The sequence below is a fragment of the Halyomorpha halys genome, unplaced genomic scaffold (assembly GCF_000696795.3).
Source record: "Halyomorpha halys isolate HHAL.00 unplaced genomic scaffold, Hhal_1.1 Scaffold620.1, whole genome shotgun sequence".
NCBI lineage: Eukaryota > Metazoa > Arthropoda > Insecta > Hemiptera > Pentatomidae > Halyomorpha > Halyomorpha halys.
Window position 1 is genome coordinate 37,026 of NW_027107900.1, and position 23,579 is coordinate 60,604.

Below are 23,579 nucleotides of genomic sequence, written 5' to 3' on the forward strand. Positions count from 1 at the left end.
ATGTTCGTACATTAAACTAAAAAAAAAATCTAATAATTAATATAAATACAAGCTAATAATTAACAACAATAAGATGCAAATACCATTTTTAATAAGAAACTAAAGTACAGCAGTCCAGACTTAACCTTACAATAAATTTAAATGATAAAAAAATAAGAAATGCAAGAAAAAAAAAAAGTTACTTATATAGGTAATAATACTGTAAATTATAATAATTTATGGGCTAATGCTGAATGCTATTCCATGTAGCAATAGAAAAAAAACTACTATTCAAAAATAGAGTGCAAACTTGAGATGTTTGGGAGGGCTCAATATTGGTAATTACAAGCTTATCAAACATGTTTATTTGAAAACAGTTTATCACCAATCTACATATTATGCAAACTAGGAAAAGAGATTTTATAACATGCAATAATTTTTTTGGTTTAATTCCTCAGCAAATTAGCAGGTTTTAATGTAACTGCATTGCTGATCTCAAACTTAAAAAACTTATCAACACAAAATTAATTTAGAGGTCAGCAAAGATTATTAGCCTGCCCAGATAGGGATCAGATAGTACAAGTAGACCTTCTAACTGCTTGGCGATGTAAAGGAGGCCAAAATGTAGAAAGTGGGGGTTTCAACCAAGTGACAATAACAACTTTTCCAAAAACATTAGGTCTCTGATCGACTACCTCCATTGAGAACTTCTACAGAATATTTTCTTGTCCTCAGTTTGGATTTAAACCTTTAAATGAACACAGATGAGCTTATCAGCAAATGTAGATTCCAGTAAATTTAAGATGTTGAATAGAAAAAATATTTTGTAATTATAAATTTCATAATGATATTCATTTGCTTGTTTGATTTTCTTCTGTTCTTTAGTCATATTAAAAATGTTCACGATTATTTTAATTGAATTTCACGACTAAAACTTATGGTACCTTTTACATGCATGATTTACATTATTTTTGTTTATTTCCTAGAATTGATAAAATATAAAAATAAAATTCAATATATAAATTTTAAAAATGTTTATTTTTTAAGAGTTGTTGAAATGATTAACAACTTATATAATTACTCTAATTTTCAAGTAAGGTACTAAAACAAATATACGAAATTATGGACCGATCTCATTAATCTATAATATGAATATGGTGAATAGAGTAATCACACAAGAAACAGTACTAGGATCTATATTTCTTTTTGATTCAAATCAATAAAATTCAATCAGCTGTTGATATTGGAAAAATAGTCTGTTTTCAGACAATGCCATAATAATTTTCATGAAAACAATAACTGCAAGGAAGTCCAAGAAAAAATAAAAGCTTAAAAAATCTAGGACATACATCACACAATTTTCACTTACCATATCATGAAAAAACTAAATCAGTTTAAATTAATAATAAACATCAATTGAACTAAATTCACTCTGCACTCAATAGAAAAAAATTCCCAACCAAATGAATTGAAAATTAAAGTTGATACCAATAAATACTTAGAACAATGTAACTACATACAATATTTAAAAATTTATGTTGATAAATATCTAAAATTGGATCAGAATCCATAAGAAATAAACAAGTGCTAGAAAATTAAATTACATTTTTATAGACTGAGAAATATCTTTTTAAAAACAGTATATTTTGCATTGGCTTAGTCTGTAATCCAGTGTGGGATGGAGCAGGTAATAAAATTTTAATTGCAGTGATCAAAGTATAAAGTATACTAATATAAAAGAAAACAAGAATCCTATATACCACTTTTCCAGGAACTAAAAATTTTGGATTTAGAATATGTCTTTATAAAACAGTTACCATAAAAATATTAAAAGATAATAAATTTAGAAAATTGTAAAGCTCAATAATAACTCATTTTTTTATTTTTTATTATGAGATGATTCTCCTCTTAACCTTTTGTTGATTGCTTAGGTTGAATTTCATAAATTACATCTCTATTTTCATTTATAATTATTTTATCTTTCATGTTTTTGGGGTGATTTATCAATTTAAGGAATGAATTTTTAATTTTATTAAAATGAAATGAATGAAATTAAAAAAATAATTTTATTTTGGGACAAATGTCCTCCAAGAATAAACACATTGTTCACAAATTAAGGTTAACTTTCAGGCAGACATTTAAAAGTTTCAGTATACATGTAGAAATAACATAAAAACCTTCATTCATTTCATTTATTCAGTTAAATTATAATTGATAATAGTAGTCAATAATGGCTGTATACATAGAGATGCGGATGTTTAGTTATGTAGTAGGTGAAGGAATAGGTAGATGAGTAGGAATAGGAAGGATGAGGATTGACGAATGAAGATAGGAAGAGAATTCTAGAAGGAGGTAGAACATGTTAAACGTTTAACAATATTATTTGTTAATAAATAATTAATAGAAATAAGATAAATGATTAATAGAAATAAAGGATTTACTCCTTTATGGTAACAAGGTAAAATTTTGCACCTGTAACTGTCAATAAATGTTTCATAACACTGTTTAATATATTAGATGAAATAGACACTATGTTTTCTGATAGACACAAAACTGTTAAGGTGAAAGGAAGTAAATAACAACTGATACACTAGGTAAGAAAACAAAGGCACCAAACTAGGTAAGTTCACCATCACACTGTTTTCTCTAATCCAAAAAGGCTATACTGCAGTAGTTAGGAATTACCTCTGCTAGCAACAGCTCACTTAAAGGTTCTTACACTGTTGAAATACAGTGAGTTTAGAATTTATAGAATTGGGGTAATGGAATAAAAGTGGCCTGAACAGCTCTGTCAAACCAGAGTACTAAAGTTAAGATAATCCAGGTTCGGTCAAAAAGCAACTCAAATAGTAGAAAACTACTTATTAAGCACCTGATAAATAGTTTTGTACAATGAAAGTTCTTTTCTGTACTATTTGAGTTGCTTATTGGCTGCACCTGGACCATCTTCTTTATATTAATTACAAATGATTATCTATAATTACAATCTTCCATTGTATTATTAATAATAAGAAATTTAATTTTGATAATGTAAAAATTTTAAATATAATAGAAGACAATAAAAAAGTCAATAAACATAACAAAAAAATACAGAAAACAGTTAATTTTAAATAAGATTTAGTAAATAAACATTATGTTCGTACATTAAACTAAAAAAAAAATCTAATAATTAATATAAATACAAGCTAATAATTATCAACAATAAGATGCAAATACCATTTTTAATAAAAATCTAAAGTACAGCAGTCCAGACTTAACCTTACAATAAAGTTAAATGATAAAAAAATAAGAAATGCAAGAAAAAAAAAAGATTATAAAAATAATAAATAACATTTTAAACGCAATCATTCCTATTTACAATAAACACATATATATTCAGCATGGGAAACTCTGAACTGAGCTTTCTCCTCCATTTTTGGAGGAAAGAGCAGGACTCCAGGAGGTTCCCAGTGTTTCTCTCTCAACTGCGTCACTGGTATTAAAAGCCAGTGAAGGATGAGTGAGGGCGCTAGCCGCAGACATTCAGGACATTACTGGTGATTCTGGCCATTGCCAGAACTCTAATATAATTATTTATAATATATCTCAGGACAACTGCAGGTAATGATGCTAGATAGGACTTGTGCTAAGGGATTAGGATGATGGGCGAGTTTTTCATGTAATGCAGTGAATGAAGAGGGGTGTTAGAGAATGTAGAGGACAGGACCCAAGATATTGCCTTGTGGAACACCAGCCTCAATAAGATAACAGAAAAATCTGTACAACATGGAACACGAAAGGAGCGGTCTGACAGGTAGGATCGAAGGACTAGATATTAGGACTGGGGTAGATGGACTTTAAGCTTGAAAAGCAATCCAGGGTGCCACACCTAGTCAAAATCCTGTGCAAAATGACTGGAAATGCACCCAAACATTCTGTTTGCCTCCAACCAAACCTGTTTGCACTTCAGGGCTGAGGAAAGATAGTCAATTACTTGAAATCCTAGCTGAACCATGCAATGTTGAGTACGAAATTCAATCTGGTGGGAAGGAAGAATTGGAGATTCAATTATGGGTAGGGTTCTCTATGAAGGATCATTTCAAAGATTTTTGAGATAGGAGGAAGGCTGATTGGTCTATGAGATGTTATTTGAAAAAGAATGATAAGAGGAATGTTTCCATAAGAGAGGAAAATGAACAGTTTAGGAGGTAAGGAAAGTGGGATTAGTGACATAAGGAATTTGTCTACTATTGTGGTGTGGGTGGGATAAGATTCTAGATGAGGAGTGAATGTGTTGGAAAGGAGTTGAGTGAATTTTTCTGCTTTATATTCGTCAGATTGATGGCTGCCCAGGAGCCATCATCTTGCCAGAGGGGATAGGAAACATGATAGGATTTTAAAATTCTTCTAGTGATATCCCACAGCAAATTGTCAAAAGTAGAAAGGGGGGATAGATAGGAATTAAAGGACTGGTATCAGAAGATGCCTAATTCTCACTTTAATTACTTACAATAGTAATTATAGGAGCAGTGGTCAGTTGGGTGTCTGGTATGTTGTCAAAGTGATCTGGAACAGGAGTTTTCAGAGAGTGATTGAGAGAGGAACAGCTAGCACTGTGGAGGCAAAGGAATATACATCACCAAGGTCTTAGCTTTTCAGGGTTACTCTGAGGTCAATGTTATTGGTCAAGATTTGGCAAGAGGTTATAATTTACTGAGCCTCTGATGAATGACAGTGGAGTTAAGGAATGCTTGATTTTAAGTCACCACCTAAAATGAAATGATGCCCTAAGGAAGTGAAGAATTGGAATTGGAGATGGATTGGTTGGGAGGGCAAACAATTTATGTAACTGTGACTGAAAAGGAATAAGTCTTGATTGCTATGGTTACAGGAAATCTTGAGTAGGGAATGGGAGGGATGATGGGAAAGGCATTGATGTACAATGACTGCAGTTTCTGTGATATAGTAAGATTTGTATTAGGTGTTACATAGAGTAGACTAATTTTCATTCCATGATAATTTAAAAATATGTGCGCAATTATATTTATTGTTGCATGTTTTAAAAATAATAAAAAAATCTTAAGACCGTCCAGTACTCTGAATTTTGTATATAAAATAAAGAGTAAAAAAAAAAAAATGGAGTTTTTGTTAAATAAAAAAATTATATAAAGTAAGTATCATTCAAGATTTATATTATAAACTGAATGTTTTTTTTTTACATCAATTATTCATCTAAACCTGTATTTATTCTAATTGATGTTTTCTCTGATGATTCAGATTTGTGTTTTTTAATATGATTCAGATGAAGAATTTTGTTTACTTTGTTTACTTTACCAACCTTTGTTTACTTTCAGTTACGTATAAAGGGAATATATTGTAAGTGAAAATGTAAATAATATGCAAAATTTTAATTCTTTTGACAGAAATTCAAAATTTTAAAAAATGCATTTATGTTCATCACAATTAAGATTTAAGGAAGTGTTGGGTTTGACTTTTCCTTGAAAAAAAAAATCAATAGTTTTATTGTTTGAATCATCGAAAACTTAACAAGTTTCTGAGCTTTAATCTTCTCTTTCATGTGGTGAAGTCAATAATTATAGATGGAAAATATTTTTTAAATGAGAAAAAGATGGTCTGAGGTGTATAGTAAAAATGAACACAAAAAGTAAAAATTAATTTATTTTACTTGTGTTCGTTATTACTGACCACACTCCCCTCTCCACGAACATCTTTTCCTCCTATTGAATCCAAGGTTAATAATATAGGCTTCTTAATGAAAATGTTTTTTGATCAGAAATTTTTTTCTCAACACTGGTTTTTAACTCACTCATTTCCAACCTACACATTAACATTAAAGTTAAGAGAGAATCATAAGTTAGGAAATTTTTTTGAATCAGCATTAATATAGTATGATCCTGAGAATCCACATTGCTACTTGTTTGAGTGAGGAGATCCACCTCAGCTCTAAATTACCAAGCTTTAGGTGCTACCATACAGTGCAATAGTGTCATAGAAATAGAGAGAAGTTTAACACTCTCCTTTAAGCTATGCAATAGTGTTGCAAAAAGGAGGAATTTAGCACTCCCCCTTATGCTATGTGATGGTATTTTTAAAGAAGGAGAGAAGTTTAGCACTCCTTATTTTATGCAATAAAAATAACAAAAAATCACTTATTATTAAGAATAATTTTTTGCATAAGTAAGTATATTGGGGTACTTGAACGCATTGTTGATTATCGAGTTATTTAAACTACAGCATTAAAGTCCAAAGAATTAAATGGAAAAGGTTACCTGTTTATTGTTCTCTTCCATTAAACTTTCAGGTGGCTGAATAATTTTTGTACCATAGTAAGGAATAGCCCCAAATAATACACTAGGTTTTTTTTTTATACAATTGTTGAGAAGTTCTCTTGTGAAATGATTGCGAGCAAGGCCTCCAATCGAGCATAACTTTTTAACAATTACACAAGATATTTTTACACACTTAATCTGTTCAATCCATTCTATAAAGAAATTAATTTTTATAAAAAGAAGAAAAATATCATAAAAATAAAAAATAATTTCAATTAAAATAGAAAAGTTAATTTTACAGCAATAATAAATAAAAATAAAATTTTTGAACTTAATGAAATGTCAATCAATTTACAATATTATTTGGTTTCTGTGTTTTTCCCAGAATAACATAAATATATAGTAAATTTTTTTCACAGCTTTCACTCTATTAAAGGATTAAGATTTTTCGATGACAAATTCTGACATTTAAAACTTGCTTTTACAGAAATAGTTTTCAATAAAATTTCAAATAAGTCACGTGACTGTAATACATCAACTTTGCTTGTGAGAAGACATCGTAAATGAAAGACCTATAAACGCTGTAAAATAAACTAGACAGATTTTAGATATGAGGTAGGAGAGTTCTGAAAGGAAACTGTTTAATTACCGCCTTAGGCCTTTGGTTGGTTTTGTCTCTCAAAAAGTAATAAGGAATAAACAAAAAATATTGCGTTGTGTGCAAATCTCACAACTTTCACTTACCGCCCTAATTTGAATTAATTATATTTTTGCATGTTTCAAGACAGCAAATTCTTGATTATTCACTATGACAATCCTCTCACTTAAGGAGTGGTGGTCAAAAAAGGAACAAAAATAGGAGAAAAAATATTTCTGCTAATTTTGTAACTTTTTTATCATAACCTAGACCATCTTCCTACAATCATTACAAACAGACAACTAATAATCTTCAATGTTCGATGTTAAGAACGAACTTCTATAGAAGGGGAAGGAAGAGAGCTTAGTTTTTGATCTATATTGCTTAGGCACAGCGAGGAATGTTTCCTGGATGGGGAGACATCTTGAAAACAGAAGACATCGAAGAGTCACCCAAGAAGAATAAGGGACTTTTTGTTTTGGATCGCCTGGTGAGAGGACGTCTCCTGAGAGCAGAGGTGAAAAGAGTCTTTTTTTTTTCGGCCAAGCATCCCATTGGAGTCCTATACTGCCTAACCATGGTTGGGGGTTAAAGTTCTTCATTTTGTGGGACCGCCACGCAATGAAAAGAGTCAACGCCCCAGGCCGGATTCGAACCGGCACCGCCAATAGACATCAAATTGGTAAGACTGTGTCCTAACCACTGAGCTATGGGCGGCCTAAAAAAGAATCTCTTGTTGACCGTTAGAAATAGCATTTTGGGAAAGAAGACAAAATGTTTTGTTTAGAGTTAGTGAGTGTTTGTTTGCTGAGAACAAAGACATAGAGTAATTGGTTAGTGTTGCTCAAAATAGAATTGAAGCCAATTTGTAAAGGTACCTAATAAATACTTTAATTCAGTGTCATTAGTGGTGGCATGTATGTTCTGATTGCCTAGAAACCCGCCCTGAGATTAGGGAATCGAAAATGTTATAAAATTTTAAATAAATTCTATTATCAATTTAACATTAAAGCTTTTCATTTTAACCCAAGCTATACTTAAGATATGAGAATAAGTAAAAACTACATAAAATTCCATTTATTTTATTTTAAATAATTTTTGAATATTACAATACATATAGCTGAGCCTCTGGAAGCCTTATCACCGTCAACATTAACAGCCGGCTGCAGTAGTCAACTATGGCACTAAGTTAGTAAACCTTATGCACTGGAATATAAATGGTTTTAAAAACACCGCTAATATAGCTAAACTGAACAGTTCAAATCAGTTAATTAGTTTAATGGAAACACATGTTTTAAAATCTATATCTAAGGGCCTTATCCTATTCGCTACTTCTAGTTGTGAAGGAATGATGTTTTCGGACAGGACAGAGGGGGACTGGCTCTTATATATGATTCATCAAGTTACAACACTACAGTAATAAAAAAATGTCAATATTGGATTTTTCTTAAGGGTTAAAGTGTAATAAGTAGGTGTTTATATTGGGCATTTTTTATTCTAAACCATCAATAGAAACTATCTCTGTTTTAACATTATTTGAAACCCATATAAACAGAATAATAAATAAATATAGAAACTTTCCGTTTATAATTGTTGGGGAAGCTAGCTGCCGATTTTCTGATCTTAATCAGGGTTAAGACCCTTTATTCGAAAAAAGCTATATAAGCCATGAAAAGAAAATTTTAGATAAAACATGAAATTAAAAGGGTAAAATATTTGTAGAATTTTTAGAATAAAATTCTTTTCATATTATTAATGGAAGTTCAGCTGGGGGATGAGAGGAGAAATTTTACTTTTTGCAGTTCATTGGAACACTCTATTGTCGATGTTTCTTGCAGTCATTTGAATAATATCCCTATGATTTATGATTTTGAAGTATCCCAAATTTATACAGTCTCAGATCATTTGCCGACGCAATTACTGTAGAATATTTGTGTAGATGGTTGTAATAACTTCTCATGCTCTAAAATAACACAGGAAAGGAATACCAATTTCTTATGGAATCCTTGTCTATCAATGATTTATCATGACAATATGTCAAATTGCATCAGTCTTTCTCTTGAATCACTAAATGTGAGCGAATTAAATGATAATTTGGTTAGTACTATAATCCAAACTGCTAAAAATTTAAACTTAATTAAATTTTCTGGAAACAAATTATAAAAACTAGGAAACCACGGTTTGACTGTGAGCTTAGGATACTAAAACGAGAAGTCAGAAAAAAACCTTACAACGCGCCGGAAGTGCAATTTTTGAGAATTCACTCTTAAAACATACACAACTTCTAAAAATACAGAGGCTGCTTGAACAATATTTTTGTTTCAAGCACCCTTTCACAAATTAACTTATTAAAATTCCACGTACTGCTTACTATATATTTGTAGATTTTCAAAGAGCATTCGATCTCACATTCTAAACTTTTCTCAATGGGAATAAGTGGCATATTTCTTAGAATGCTTGAAGATTATATGATAATGCAACCATGCTGGTAAAATATAGAAACCATTTGAGTAACCCAATAGAAGTTACTGAGGATTTTCTGCAGGGAGATATTCTAAGCTCCCTATTATTCTCTTTATTTATCACAGATATATACACGTTTTTTCAAAGAAATGGGGTACATGGAATGAATATTTCACTATATATGCAAAAATGATGACCCTTATATATGCGGATCATTGATTGGGGACTCTGTGACCGATGTCCAATCAAAACTAAATATTTTAAAGATACTGCAAATCAAATTTCTTAACCGTTAACATAGAAAAAACAAAACTGTTAAAGACTTATTGTGGTAGGTCTAAAAGAGGCAAAAGTGTATATTTCGAGGAGTATTACTGGAGAAGTACCTGAATATAAATACCTTGGAATAGCATTTAGTTCATCAGGACTCTTTAAACTTGCAATAAAGCATATAGTATCTAAAAGTAACTGAAGCATCAGGGCTTTACTGAGTACTTGCACGAAAGCTAAAGTAATCTCATAGGATGCCAGGCAGGAGCTTTATGAGTTGAGTATATTAAGTTGTATCCTCTACACTGCACCTATTTGGGCCTCAAAGCACATAGAGGAATCGGAAAATATACAAGCAAGGTACTAGAAGCAACTAATGTGTTTGCAAAGAAACACCTCACACTTTATAGTAAGACTAGAAGTGGCATCCATTCCTGTAGAATATCACGTTTTTAAGCAAACTTTCCCCCGCTTAACGAAAATACTTAACATGAATTGTACTTGTTTTGCGAAAAAATGTTATTTAAAGCTACTGCAGCTAGACAGTAACAACCAGTTGAGCTTGCAATATAACTGGGTAAGGCAGTTTAAAAAACTACTGGAGAGCTTCGGAATAATTGACCCAATACTATTCAATGATCCGGTGAGTATCAAAATTAGAATGTGGGAGATCTAGGATGTAGGATGGATATAGGGAAATTGTCAAGGATAAAAACCTCTTTATATTAAGAGAATTGACCTATAACTCATGGTACAGTACGGTCTTAAAACGGTCTAACACGGACACTCCTCAAAGCTACCTAAAAATCAGCTGCTCTGTAGCTTACTTGAGAATAACTGCCCAGTTATGACTCTCTGGTAAATATGCAATGACTCTAGGTATCGGTCCACACAAATATACTTTGGACCCACAGAAGCTTTGTCTAGCTTGTGATGGCAAACTGGTGAACAGCATCGGAGGATTGTTTCCATTTCATAACAAAATGTTCTGCGTACCAAGAGAACCGAATCCAATACCTGCCGAAACCAATATTAGCCAAAATCATTTAAATGAATTTCTGTCAGTACCCTCACAATCGGATCTTAAACTTCTTTTTATGTATGTAATACAAAACTTTATGATTAGAATTGGAATTTATGATTAGAATTACCTATCTTCACAATGGGATGTATAGTTTTTGTTTCATTTATATTATTATTTATATATATATATATTTATTTTTTTACTCTGATGAATGTAGATAACCCAGTTAACTATTTGTTATTAGTTTATATAAATGAATTTTAACTCACTATTTTTGTAAAATGACTACAATGATATAGTTAATTATGTATTTTACAGGCTAACTCTATTCATACGGGGGTTGCCCCATAAACAAATAAATAATTTATTATACTTGATAAAAAAGGGAACATAGCATAGTAAACAGAAAAAATATAAATTAATGGAATACTAACTAATCAGTAATGAGTGATAGAATTGGAAATCTATCACTGGAGTAATAAATTGTGAATTAATAATATATAGAAGTAATAACAAATATAAAATTTAAAAAAAAGAAAGGGTGAAGACCTAAACATTGGAACATAAAGTCATTAGGGGGAACTAAATAAGACAAGATCAGGTTGGCTATAGACTAAGCCACAAAAACCAAAGCCAAAATGAATATTGCACTCCAAAAACCATAATGGAACGTGATAAGGAATAGGAGCTTCATTCTGTTTTAAAATTTGTCAATAAGTAAAAAATTTAAAGAAAATGTGAATGAAAAACTACAAAAAAATTTCTATTCAATAGAAACAGCCAAATAAGGATGAATAATAATCATTGGTTTTTACATTTCAAGGTAAGCCACAAAGAAACTCAATGTTATGAACTGGAACTTGTTTATACCTCTTCAGTATAATTTTTTTGTCCATTTATCATTTACTATAGGACATAATAGGTCATAAAGGTTATGAAATACCTTCCACCAATTTGATTCTTTTCAAACTACAAGCTTTAGAGAAGAAGGAATTAAAAATCAGATTGAGGATTAATACAAAAATTAAAGGGTTAAAAGAGTATACCTTGACAATGAATATTTCATAGCATGATTGAGATTGGTGGGATCTGTAACTCTAAGCAACCCATCAGAATATCTCTGTATTACTGTGTATGCAACAGTATTTGGCAAGAAACCACGTAAGAGGCACACCAAATAGAAAGATATAACCAAGAAAGAAACCACAGAGCACCATTGAAAGAGATATAGCATTCTAGTGAAAGTGTTCAAAGATTCATAAAATTTGTAGATAAAAAACATTAAATATACAAATACAATTGGCATTTCATGTTCAGAGTATTTTAATTTTAATTTTATATTTATTGGAAATATAAAACATAACACAATCTTAAAATTTGTATTACCTGACTGCATTATGTAGAGATAAAAAAATGCAATCATAGCGTCAGAAACCGCTCTTATTAATTTAATATTTAGCGGACGACTGGAGTCTACTAATGGTTTCTGAATCAATTCTGTCATAGCTAAAGCTATTTTCACATCTGTTTCAAGACATAGCTTTCCTGCAATTGGAATAAGATTGGTATAAACTGATTCCAAAAGAGGTAGTGATATAAATGTACCACTTGCTTCCCACCTGCAGAAGTTTAAAAAATATAAATACATATCTTCAAAATGATTTCTAACCACTGAATGCATTCTTATGGATTCTCTAGACATTTACTTTGATAGTTTAATTAAATTTGCCCATAGACGTGTAAGTTTTCCTTTATCTGTTTCATTTAAAGTTTTATTAATTGCAGGAGCCATGACTTCCTTATATGTATAGTTCTGTGAGAATTTTACAACTGCATCTAAGTGTTCATCTTTATTGGAATTTAATATAACATAAGCAACACATTCCGGTAATACATCTACATTTTGATGACCTAAATAAACAAATCAGAAAATAGCACAATTAATCAAGTAGGGATAAAATACAAAAAATAAATTAAAAACATGGTTACCCATAAAACATATCATAGATACAGCTGAAGATCTATATACTTCTTTATCAGACAGAACTAATTTAAGTAAATCTTCTTTATTTTTTCCAATAGACTCTAAGAAAGGAATTTTAGATGCATTTCCTCTTGATAAAATGTCCAGTTCTTTGAGTAACAAACCTTAAAAAAAGTATAAATATATTAGAAAATAATGAGGATTAACTATTTATAATTACATAGTTTAGTAAAAAAAATCTTACATGGTTGCAAAAAAGGAATAATGCATAAAAAAAATAATGGAAGGTTATTAATTGACCGTGTGTACAGATGAATGGAATATGGTCCAAGTGCGGTAAAAAAAAAACTCAAATAGTAGATAATTATACTATTTTATTGAGCCAACGTTTCGCCCCATGTTGCAGGGCTTCGTCAGGGCTGTTTTTTTTTTTTTTCCGCACCCGGACCATATTCCATTCATAAAAAAAATAAAGTTCATGAGATAATGTTAATGAAATGAAGTTAAACAAAGAAGAACTACAAAAATCAAGACTAAAAGGAGCTAAACAAAACTTTCAGAAGACTAGTCCAATGTTAAACTCACTGTAAGGCATAGTGCCCTTGGGGCTGGACCAGCACATCACACCCCACTGCAGTCCATTTTTCAAAAGTAAAATAGAATGAGCCCACCCGCTACACAACTTTAGTCTGTTTTTCAAAAGTAAAATAGGATGAAATACATAATGAACCCACCCACTACACCACTTCACTCTGCCACACCCTGCTCCACTCCAGTCTAACTTTCAAAAGTAAAATAGTAAGACAAAGAGACCGCCCTCTGCACCACTACACTCTACTCTGCTTCACTTCAGTCAGGATACAAAAGTAAGCTTTGCTCCATGTCTAGATCTACTACATGCATTTAAAATACAGATGGGTAATAGACCGGTCTGGTCTCAGTGGGGACTGTGCCTTTGATGCATTCCTAGGAATAATTATTAGTTCAACTTAATATTATCATAATATACAAACCTAATATTTCTTCTGCAACACTACTAATGTCACTGTTATGGTAAGTCGCAAATGGTAATAAAAGTTTAATAAATATTTCATCAGCTTTGTCATTTATTGATATTATCAAATGCACCACTAAATTAAATAAGGCTTGATGGTTGTTACAGTATGAAATCCAATGTTTCCCATAAGGAATCAGTTTTTCGGATGTTTCAGGTGTAACTGTAACAAAAAGGATTATTTTAAATACAATCAAACTTAAGTGATTTCTGATTGAATGCATAACAATGTATGTAAGGATGATTCTCCCATAACTGGACATTTTAAATGTTGAAATTTCATTAAATAAATTGGAACTGATTCAGCGGTTATTTCACCAAATTCAATTCTTGGCATGTTTATTAGGAATGAAGTCACCAAATTTTTTTAATGTTTTTCATTTTCTCATTGTTAATTAGTTCAACAGTAAATAAATAAATGATACAAAGGAAAGAGGAGTGTCAAAAATTTCTGAAGTAAAAAGTTTATTTTTGGTTCAAATAGTTTTTTCCTCTCGAATCCAAGAAAATTATACTATACTAGAAATATTCCAACAAGAAAAAGAAAAACTTTCATAAATTTTATAATGGCCTAAGTAATATGGTATAATTGGTTTAAGCCTTCTTTCTCTCCCAAGTCTCCATAACTTAGGATCTTTGATTATGCGAGGCTGCGAATGTTATGGCATTGGAGTTCAGCAGAAAATCCTAATCTTCCAACATGCATCTAATTTCTTTTTTGATTGTTAAAATAATATTGACAAAGCAATGAGAATTTCTAAATTTTAGTTTCAGTAGTTATCGTTGGCATGGGAGAAAAAAAAATATCCATAATATTAAATAAGTCATCCATCAGAAATAGATGAAATAATAACATATTTGATATATATTTACAATTGACATATAGTGTCGTTTGGTGACAAAGAAATGATGAGCATGAATGAATACAGGTTACTTTCAGTAATATGGTTCTAAGTTTAGTAATTGTAAATCTAAATAACAAATTTTGTGAGAAATATTTATAAGAGGAAACCGCTAGAGTTGCCAGGTTAGATGAACAGTATTTCAAAAACATTAAATGAATGATAGTTTGGTGGTTTATGATCATTTAAAATAATGAAATTGAGCAATTTGGAAATTAAAAAATTAATGAAGTAATGATTTTAATTTTTTAGATAATCCATCTAAATACTATTTGTTCAAAATTGTGAATAAAATAGTAAAATAATGTGACAGTAAATAATGTATAGTGAAAACACAATAAAAGATAAGATGCACATATAAGTACTAAAATATAGGAACATAAAATAAATAAACCTTCTGTATTCTAAATATATTTAATCTGTAAGGCAAAATGAAAATAAATAATATTAATCTTAGGTTTTCTTGTAAACTTTACATTTGGACAGTAAATAAAAGTTTAGGAATACAATAAGATTAAAATATATTATAATATAAATACTAAATATCAATCAAACCAATAAATACATGTAATGTAACAAAAATATACATGTAATGTAACAAAAATATACATGTAATGTAACAAAAATATACATGTAATGTAACAAAAATATAGATGTAATAACCATACATTATTACAATAACATACATCAAATAAATAAAACTTGTGTTTCCCCCACAATATACTATACATCTATGTCCAGAAAATGAAATACATTAGTCTGCTCAAACTTCATAGTAAATTAAATAAATAGATTAAAATTTTCAAAATATCATTTAAGAAGTATGCAGGTAAACTCAGGCACACCAGATATGAAACCATAATTTTGGTATAGAAAATATACGTTTATTATACAAAAGTTATGCTGCTCGGTTAGTGTGGGTCCCATTGATACAAATAAGTAATATTGGAAGGAGCCAAATCTGGTGAATAAGGCTCAAGCAAAAGTATTTTCTAATGATATATCTCAATTGTTTCTTTGGCTCGGTTTTGCAGTGTCTGATGGTGTAATTTCATAAAGAAAAATCATGGTTAATAGCTTAATAGCTTTCAGCAAGAACACCAAACATTTTAGCTACCCATAATTTTTATTTATTTTATTTTTTTTAAATATCGCTTAAAGCACTGCAACCTGTAAGGCCTAATGAACACCATCAACATTACAACATTATCAACATTATATAGAGCATGTGATGAGTAGATTCTATGAATCTAATTATACTCAAAGGGTTAATCAATTCACACTGTTTTAAGGTCCATAATTCAATTCATACCAAACAGTGCAAACCTCATATCTGAAAATTGATCATATGAACATATAGGTATGCCATATATATCCTCAGCATTAAAGAATCTACACAGAGGTGATCCCTATGCTTAAGATTGAACATGTGGTTATTAAGTCTAAGGTGACCTGTTTAAATCTCAGTGACTTCCCTTAGCGAGCCCCTGTTCAGTTGAAGCAATATTTCACTTCGGTCGCCACAGGGTTCATCCAGAAACAGCTTAGGATGTAGCTTTTTTTATCAACCCAATAAAGTTTAGCTTGTAAGCCATAATCCACCTTTATTTAACTTTTTTCATAGCTAAGTCTTATACCACAAACAGACTTCACCGTAGTAGGAGTGATTTCGGAACCATTCGTAGTTAGCTTGTAAGCATCTCAGTATTAGTAATGCCAGTGACCCAGGACTCATTCAATATTGACTTTATTGTAACATGAGAATTTGTTGAGTGCTGCATAGCAGTATTCAACAACCCTAGATCGTTTAATAGGCTTGTTAAATGCTCCTATTGCAATCTAGCTGTCTTTTTCTGGCAGCGAGCCCTTCCTCAACTGCCTATAACTTTAGCAAATATTTCTGATTGAAATACTGATGTGAACTTCCCTAGAGAAATAAATATTCTCTCTAATGATTTATTCCTATGACAAATGCTAGCTCCTAAGCCTTGGGCTATGAGAGAGCCATCCATGTAACAATTAATACTTAGATTTGATTTATGAATTTTGGTTCTGTTTATTTTTACCCTAAATTTAGTGTCTTTGTATCTGCAGATTTTAGTATCCAAGTTCATGAAAAGAACCCTGTCCTCCTCAATCTGGTGAATATCTCCCATGCCCTGCCAGTGTCAGAACTTATGGACCTTGCATCTAGTTAAACAAGCCTATACATGGTGGTGACTTGTATTTCAATCTCCAAGTGCATTTGAGTCAGGCTAAGCATAAATTCCCTTGCTGCTGTAGGAGTAGTACTCATAGCACCTTTAATCATTAAGCACACTAGCCTCTGCAATTTATTCAGGAGGTCCCTGGGCACACTCATTGGCCTTGCACTAGCACACTAGCTATATTTCTGTAAAGCTGCTTGTATGAATTGAAGGAGTGCTTAATGTGTCACTAGAGCTTTTTTGCACTGTATCCTAGGATGCTGTGTGCATCATCACAGATATGCATCTGATAGATCTTTTGGCAGATGAAAGAAGCTGGATGTTCCAAAAGATGGCAAAGCCACTAGAATCATCTTCACCCTGACCTCATCAACATGGATATCCAGGAAACATGGAGACGTCAATTATTACCTCACTCAACTGCTTAAAGAGCATGTTTGCTTCAGGGCCTACTTACCCCGCTCCAAACTGGAGGATGGATAATTGGGCCCAACTTGTGATTCCGTGAAGTAATGCTTGACAGAAGTTTCACAGGGCAGTAAAGAAGAATTGGGAGGTGGTTTTTTAGTAAGTAGGAATCTCAAACTGTACTGTTGAGTAACTTTTATTGTTGCACTTTGTCTTATGAAAGATTTTTGCCCTATCCACAATAAAAAAAAACAAAAAAAAAAAAAAAAACATACTAGCGCTGCATATAAAAGCATAGATCTAATGGCTGTAATGCACAGCTAGTAGACCATTCTGGGTTTAAGCCCCCAAGTCTTGCCTACTGCTCTTTTATAAGCCCATAGGCACTTGAGAGCTTTGCTAACTTTTTCCTGCATATACCTGTGCCATTGTAATTTTTGGTCCAGAGTAACCTTCAAGTTTTTTACCTCTCTACCTCGGTTTATCTTGATCCCATAGCTAATCATAATAGATCACATTCTTTTTATCTTATCAAGACAAAGCGGTATTCCTTTCATAGTGATTTAGCCTCTGAAGTCAATGTTGATGGTAAGCCTGTAGTTACCCATGTCTTTTATACTCAAGATTCTCAAAACATATCGACATTTTATTGCCAGGCACTATTCTTTAGAGAAATAACTTCTTTTTTTTTTCACTGTTTAGCACCATTGTACAACTGATGTTTCTTGACTTAAATTGTGTTTTTGAATCTGGTCTTATGCTGCTTTTCAAAATTGTTTTAACTGTTTCTCAGTGAAATTGGACTTTCGTAAGTAGTTGGGAAGAATTACGTCTCCTGCAGGAAATTTAATGAAGTAAAGATTCCAGTATTGTCATTTTATCCCAAATATTATCTTTTTATATTCATGTTCATAGTGATATCCCCACAGCTGTCAAGTACGATTGTGTGGCCTGTCCATTTCAAGTGCCAAAGAAAAAAAAAATTTTACGATTTGACCGTTTTAAAACAAAATTATTTTTCCTGAAATCATTTCATGTGATTGTTGAGTTGTAATTGAAAAATCACTTTACTACAAAATGGTCAAGCTATAATTTTATTTTTTTCTGGGACCCTTGAAATGGAGGGCCCCACAGACATACAGAACACCTGTAAAAACACAATTCTGAGACATCTTCTTAATTAAATTTCCTACATGAAGACATTACGGGGAAGATTTTACATTTTACTTTCTGACTACAACAAATTTTCTTATTTTTTATGCACAATCAAGACATTTTTGCAAAATCAAAGCTGGGGGGGGGGAGGGTTATTAAAAGTCATTAAATTTTCTATAAATTTTAATTATTGTTTTTACTATTAAGACATAGTATCCGTTTTCCTTGACCATATTTCAAAGAATAGCAATTAAAACCAAAGAACTTAAAAATTATGTATGTTTTTAAAATTCCAAAAATGGTGGAAATTAAAAAAAATTATGATTTTTCCAACATTTACAATGAATACTGTGAGAGCACAGTATGTCTGTTGTGATCATATGGACATGTCCATTCTTGGGAGGTCAATACTTTTTAAATATTTCTGTGATTAACTTATTAACTCTTAATTTTAATATAAATTGGTTTAATATTTATGATGAAGATACAATAATTTATTTTTAGAGAAAAGACAACTAGAAAATTAGTAAATTAACCCAAAATTTTGTCAGATTTACAAAATAAAATTTAAAAGGATTTAAATAGCACCCTAAATGTAATACTACTCAATTACAACTGTTCCTGTTCCTGAAAACCCTTAATTAATTAAAATATGATAAAAACATAGGTTTTATACTAGGAATTACCTAATAAATAATGACTTATAAGTTTAGATGATTAATTTTAATTAATGAAATACAAACATAAATAACAGATCATTATGAACCAACTTCAAATATTTTAATTGCAATCAAGCAGTAATGAGTTGTAAAATAAAATTAAATCATTTAAGTAATTAATATAAGCTTAGATGCTAAGAACGACAAATAAATTAAATTCATAAGAAAGTGATTAATTACTTAATTCCAAAGCCACATCACGTAGTGATGTCAACAATACAGATGATCTAGAAGCCAGAGTCAGAAGATAAGCCACAGCTGCCTTTTTTTCAACAAGTCCACCTCTATCATCAGCTGATACATCAGGATCTAAAGCCCACTGAGAAAGTAGAACACAAGACAACATGTCAGATTTAAAAACAAAATAAAAATAGTAATAACATTAATTCAGTTAAAATACAAGATACGTAATGTATTACGTAAAATCAGTAAACCAAACATGAAAAGACATACAAATAGTAAAAATAAACAAATAGCTACATAAGAATAATTATAATGATTAAAATAAAACATACATTAAATATATCTTTGAAAGCAACAAAAATTTCATCTTGATGGCAGCCAGCTAGATGTATCAATATATCAAGAACTGACTTGATTTTTGGACTCTGCAATTTAACAATAATTAAATAAAATAATCAGAAATTTTAAAAATTAAAAAAAAAATCATTTCATAATCCTTTACATTAGTAGATCCGTGATTATTTGCAAAGTCCTGAAGACCAGCTATGAGAACTCTTGAAATTACAATGTTAGGAAAACATCCTCCGACTTGAGCGACAACCCAATCGAAGTGAGGGCTATGCATCACACATGTATCTACAAGAAAGGAATTGAATGTATATAAAAAATAATGAACTAATATACACATATAGAAGAATCTCATAATAAATTATAAACTTGAGTGCATCATACATTATCATGTTTCACACCAACAATCAATGAGTAAAGTAAAAATTATTAACACATTTAAATGATAAAATTGGAAGAACTACATCTTTTTCTACAAAAAATATTTTATTTATCATTTATGTCTGCAGAAATCTAGATCTTATTGACTAATTACCTATGCAGTAAAACATTCTAGGAATATAATAAAAAAATAAATGAAATGTAAAATATGATACCGAAATAATCAAAAACATAACATCTTTTTATATAATTAATATTTTACAAAAAAGCCTTGAGTAAAAATTATTAACATGTAAACAAGCCATTTCTGAGAAGTTATCAAAGGATTCTGTTCTCTTTTCTCTCAATTATAGATTATATGACCTATTTTCCATTAATAAGTTGTTCTATTTCATTCTCCAGACATTTATTATCATATAAAAATTTAAGTTGTTATATAGAACTTTGGGCATACAATTATTTTTTAATTTTAAATTTACAAATCATATATTTATACATAAAAATAAACTCTTCTTCTTCTTCTTAATCCTTCCTCTTATACCGTGGAGCAGTGTAAGAAGCTCGCTTATAGATCCGGATCCATAATTCTCTCTGTACCTATCGCAGTCAATTCCTCTCTTTTGTCTAATACTTCTTTGACTGCACCATCCCAAGTATTTCTTGGCCATCCTCTTGTCCTTTTTTCATTGATTCTCGTTTCATACATTATTTGGCCATTCTTTCCTTCTGCATTCTCTTTACATGGCCAAACCACTGTAGTCTATTTTCTTCAATTAAAATGTTCCAGGGTACTTCTTATTATAGTACTCCTGATTTTGTCCCTTCATGCTTTCTCCTCCTCAGGTACCTCATTTCCATTACTTGGATTTGGCTCTTATGTCTTGAGGTAGTAGTTCAGGACTCACTCACATAGGTCAGTAAGAGAATAAACATAGTATTATATACTACTTTTGTTTACATCTTTTGTTACTTATTTCTTTCCCAGGAAACCAGCCTCCGGATAATGGAAGCATTTGCCAGCCAATTTTATTCCTTCTCAGACTTCTCTATCTATCAAGGCTCCAGGCAATATACACCATCATTGGCAACACTGGATTTTGATTATTTCTAAGTGAAAAGGTTAGTATTTCAAGTCCTGTTCCCAAGAGGCCAGCTTACAAGAAGAAAGTAAGTTTACAGAAGTGTTAGCTAGTTTTTAGTTGGTTTACAGGATTCTGGATTACAAAAGTAAATTTTACGTATGATTTTCTATAGGAAACACCAATTGGAACTCAACATAGTAAAATATTTGTTCATACTTCATCATTGATCACCCTTGCCAGGTTCATGAGCTACCTACTAGGGTGTACGAGATCAACCTTGCCAACTACGTAGAACTATGTATAATTTTTTTTTTTTAATTAAATCTTTTAAGTAAATCCTTTGTTGAAAATATCCCTTTTATTAGCAGCTTGAAAAAAAAAAACCCTAAATGGTTAAAATAACACAAATTCTATTATTTTTAAAGATGATTTGGTTAACTACGGTGTAACTTAGAATTACCTAATTTATATAGGTTATTCACATAAATATTTGCCATCTGATCCTTGAGAGGTTTGATCAATGTTTAGGCTTAATCTTTATTACTTGGCTGAGATACTTCTTGATACTATTCATCTCAGGCCACCTCTATATCTAAGGAGGTTTAGGTCCTTCTTGAGCTTTCCTTATCATTTGACAAAATTCCAGCTTTTGAGTTATAAATATTTATTTGAATGGTACTACTGATATGATATTGTTACTTTAGCTGCAATATCTCATAGTTCCAAAAAGTCATCAATATGAATTTAATACCTTCAAGATCAACACATCCTTCGAGAGATATTTTGTTTCAATCATAGTTTTGAAGTATAACTGTATATATATTTTTTTTATTTCAAGATTTCTTTTGAGATGTAATTAGTGGTTAAATTAATTAACTCAAACTTTATTAATAAGATTTCTATTCAGTATTTTAGCTTCAGAGTCAATTAATTGAGATGTACAATAGCAAAGGTAAGTTTTTTTACCTACTGCTGAGTATAACCTTCTGACTAAATAGAGGCAAGCTAAAATGAAAACAGATGTAAACATTTTCCAACATTTCATTCACTATTCTTCTTATATCTCTCGAATGAATGAATAGATTTTCACCAATCAAACAATTTCCTGACTATTTAAAGGTAGCGTTAACGCACTCAAAATGTCAATAATTAATAGCAAAATCAACACAGACAGGGCTGATTACACACGATCATGACCACTAATTAGCCGGAAAACACATACTAAAGTCAAAACACAGAAAAGGTATTGTTCCGAATTGTAATGATGGTTAACTCACTAAAAATGTCCAAACTATTAAATTATAAATGCAGATAGGGCTATAATAATTCGAATGTCTTTTCAGCATCCAGAAGGGATAGAAAAACGGGTCTCAAAAAATCATGAAGTTTACTTAATTATTTCTACTTTTGCCAGGAAGTAATGAGATAGCACATTCATTATCAGCTATCAGTGGAATATCATACAGAATCATTACCCTATTTTACATGGTGACATTTTTTGATCAAGAATCTGTTAAAATTGACAATTAGTTTACGTACTTTTTGGCAAGATGAACCTGAAAAGTAACCTTACTTTTGAAATCTATGTGATGTGTATAATTCAGAAGACTATAAGTATTTTTTTATTTTCCTTGTTACTAATCTTTGTCTACTATTCTTCGTATGATATTTGTATAACAATATCCATTCTTTATTTGTGTGTTAACAGTGCATCATAAGTACAAAGGGTGCTACATCAACAACAGCCTCTTCCTGATTACATCCTGATATTCTGATAAAGAAGTAAAATAAAATGAATACAGAGACACAAGCAACAGAATCTCAAAATAACCTGATAACAGTGATTTCTTTTAAATATTAGTATCATTGGTCGACTCAATGAGTGGTACTAGCACTTTAATTGAACAAATAGGAAATACTTTATAAAAACCTAATCAAAACAATTTTTTACAAGAATTTTTCTGTAATTTTTAATCTGAGTTAGTTCTAGTTTTTGTTCATAAAAATTACTAATTTAAAATAACCATCAGCAACAATGGACAGTGATCAGGTAAGATCTAGTACTCTCTAAATGTACTGTAAGATAACGAATGCAATCTTTTTTATGACCACACTACTAGAAGTTTTGTTAAAAATAACATGTCAGAACCAAATAATATACGAGATCCATCAGAAAAATATAATACCATAAAATCCTAAATTCTTTAACATTTTCTGCCTTCAGAAACATTAAAGTGTATTTTAAGGAGTAAAAAGAATAGAATCCTTATCCTCTATCTTTATTTTTAACCCATGTCTAAATTCAAAACGGACATTAAAACAAAAAATCATAATTTCAAAAGTCATGAATACATAAACAATAACTTGGATTTTAAGCCAAAAGTACCATCACTTATGTTATATTTTTATATTAATTAGCCAGAATAATTTTTCAGATGATAAAAAGAAAAAAAAAAATTAGAATACTGATATTTAGAACAAAAACCAGATTAACAATAAAAATTTAAAGAAGAG

The 23,579-nt window shown here is 30.7% G+C and overlaps 1 protein-coding gene across 1 annotated transcript in view; it reads right to left on the minus strand.

Moving 5' to 3' along the window:
• omd (integrator complex subunit 5 omd) overlaps positions 1-23,579 on the minus strand; it is a gene marked incomplete at its 5' end in the record, with an annotated part of 47,776 nt that overhangs the window by 22,803 nt on the left and 1,394 nt on the right. The window contains 8 exon segments of the mRNA XM_014427082.3: positions 6,249-6,460; positions 12,029-12,261; positions 12,349-12,553; positions 12,632-12,790; positions 13,640-13,843; positions 19,252-19,390; positions 19,587-19,679; positions 19,757-19,890. Of these exon segments, the coding sequence (XP_014282568.1) occupies positions 6,249-6,460; positions 12,029-12,261; positions 12,349-12,553; positions 12,632-12,790; positions 13,640-13,843; positions 19,252-19,390; positions 19,587-19,679; positions 19,757-19,890 (1,379 nt within the window).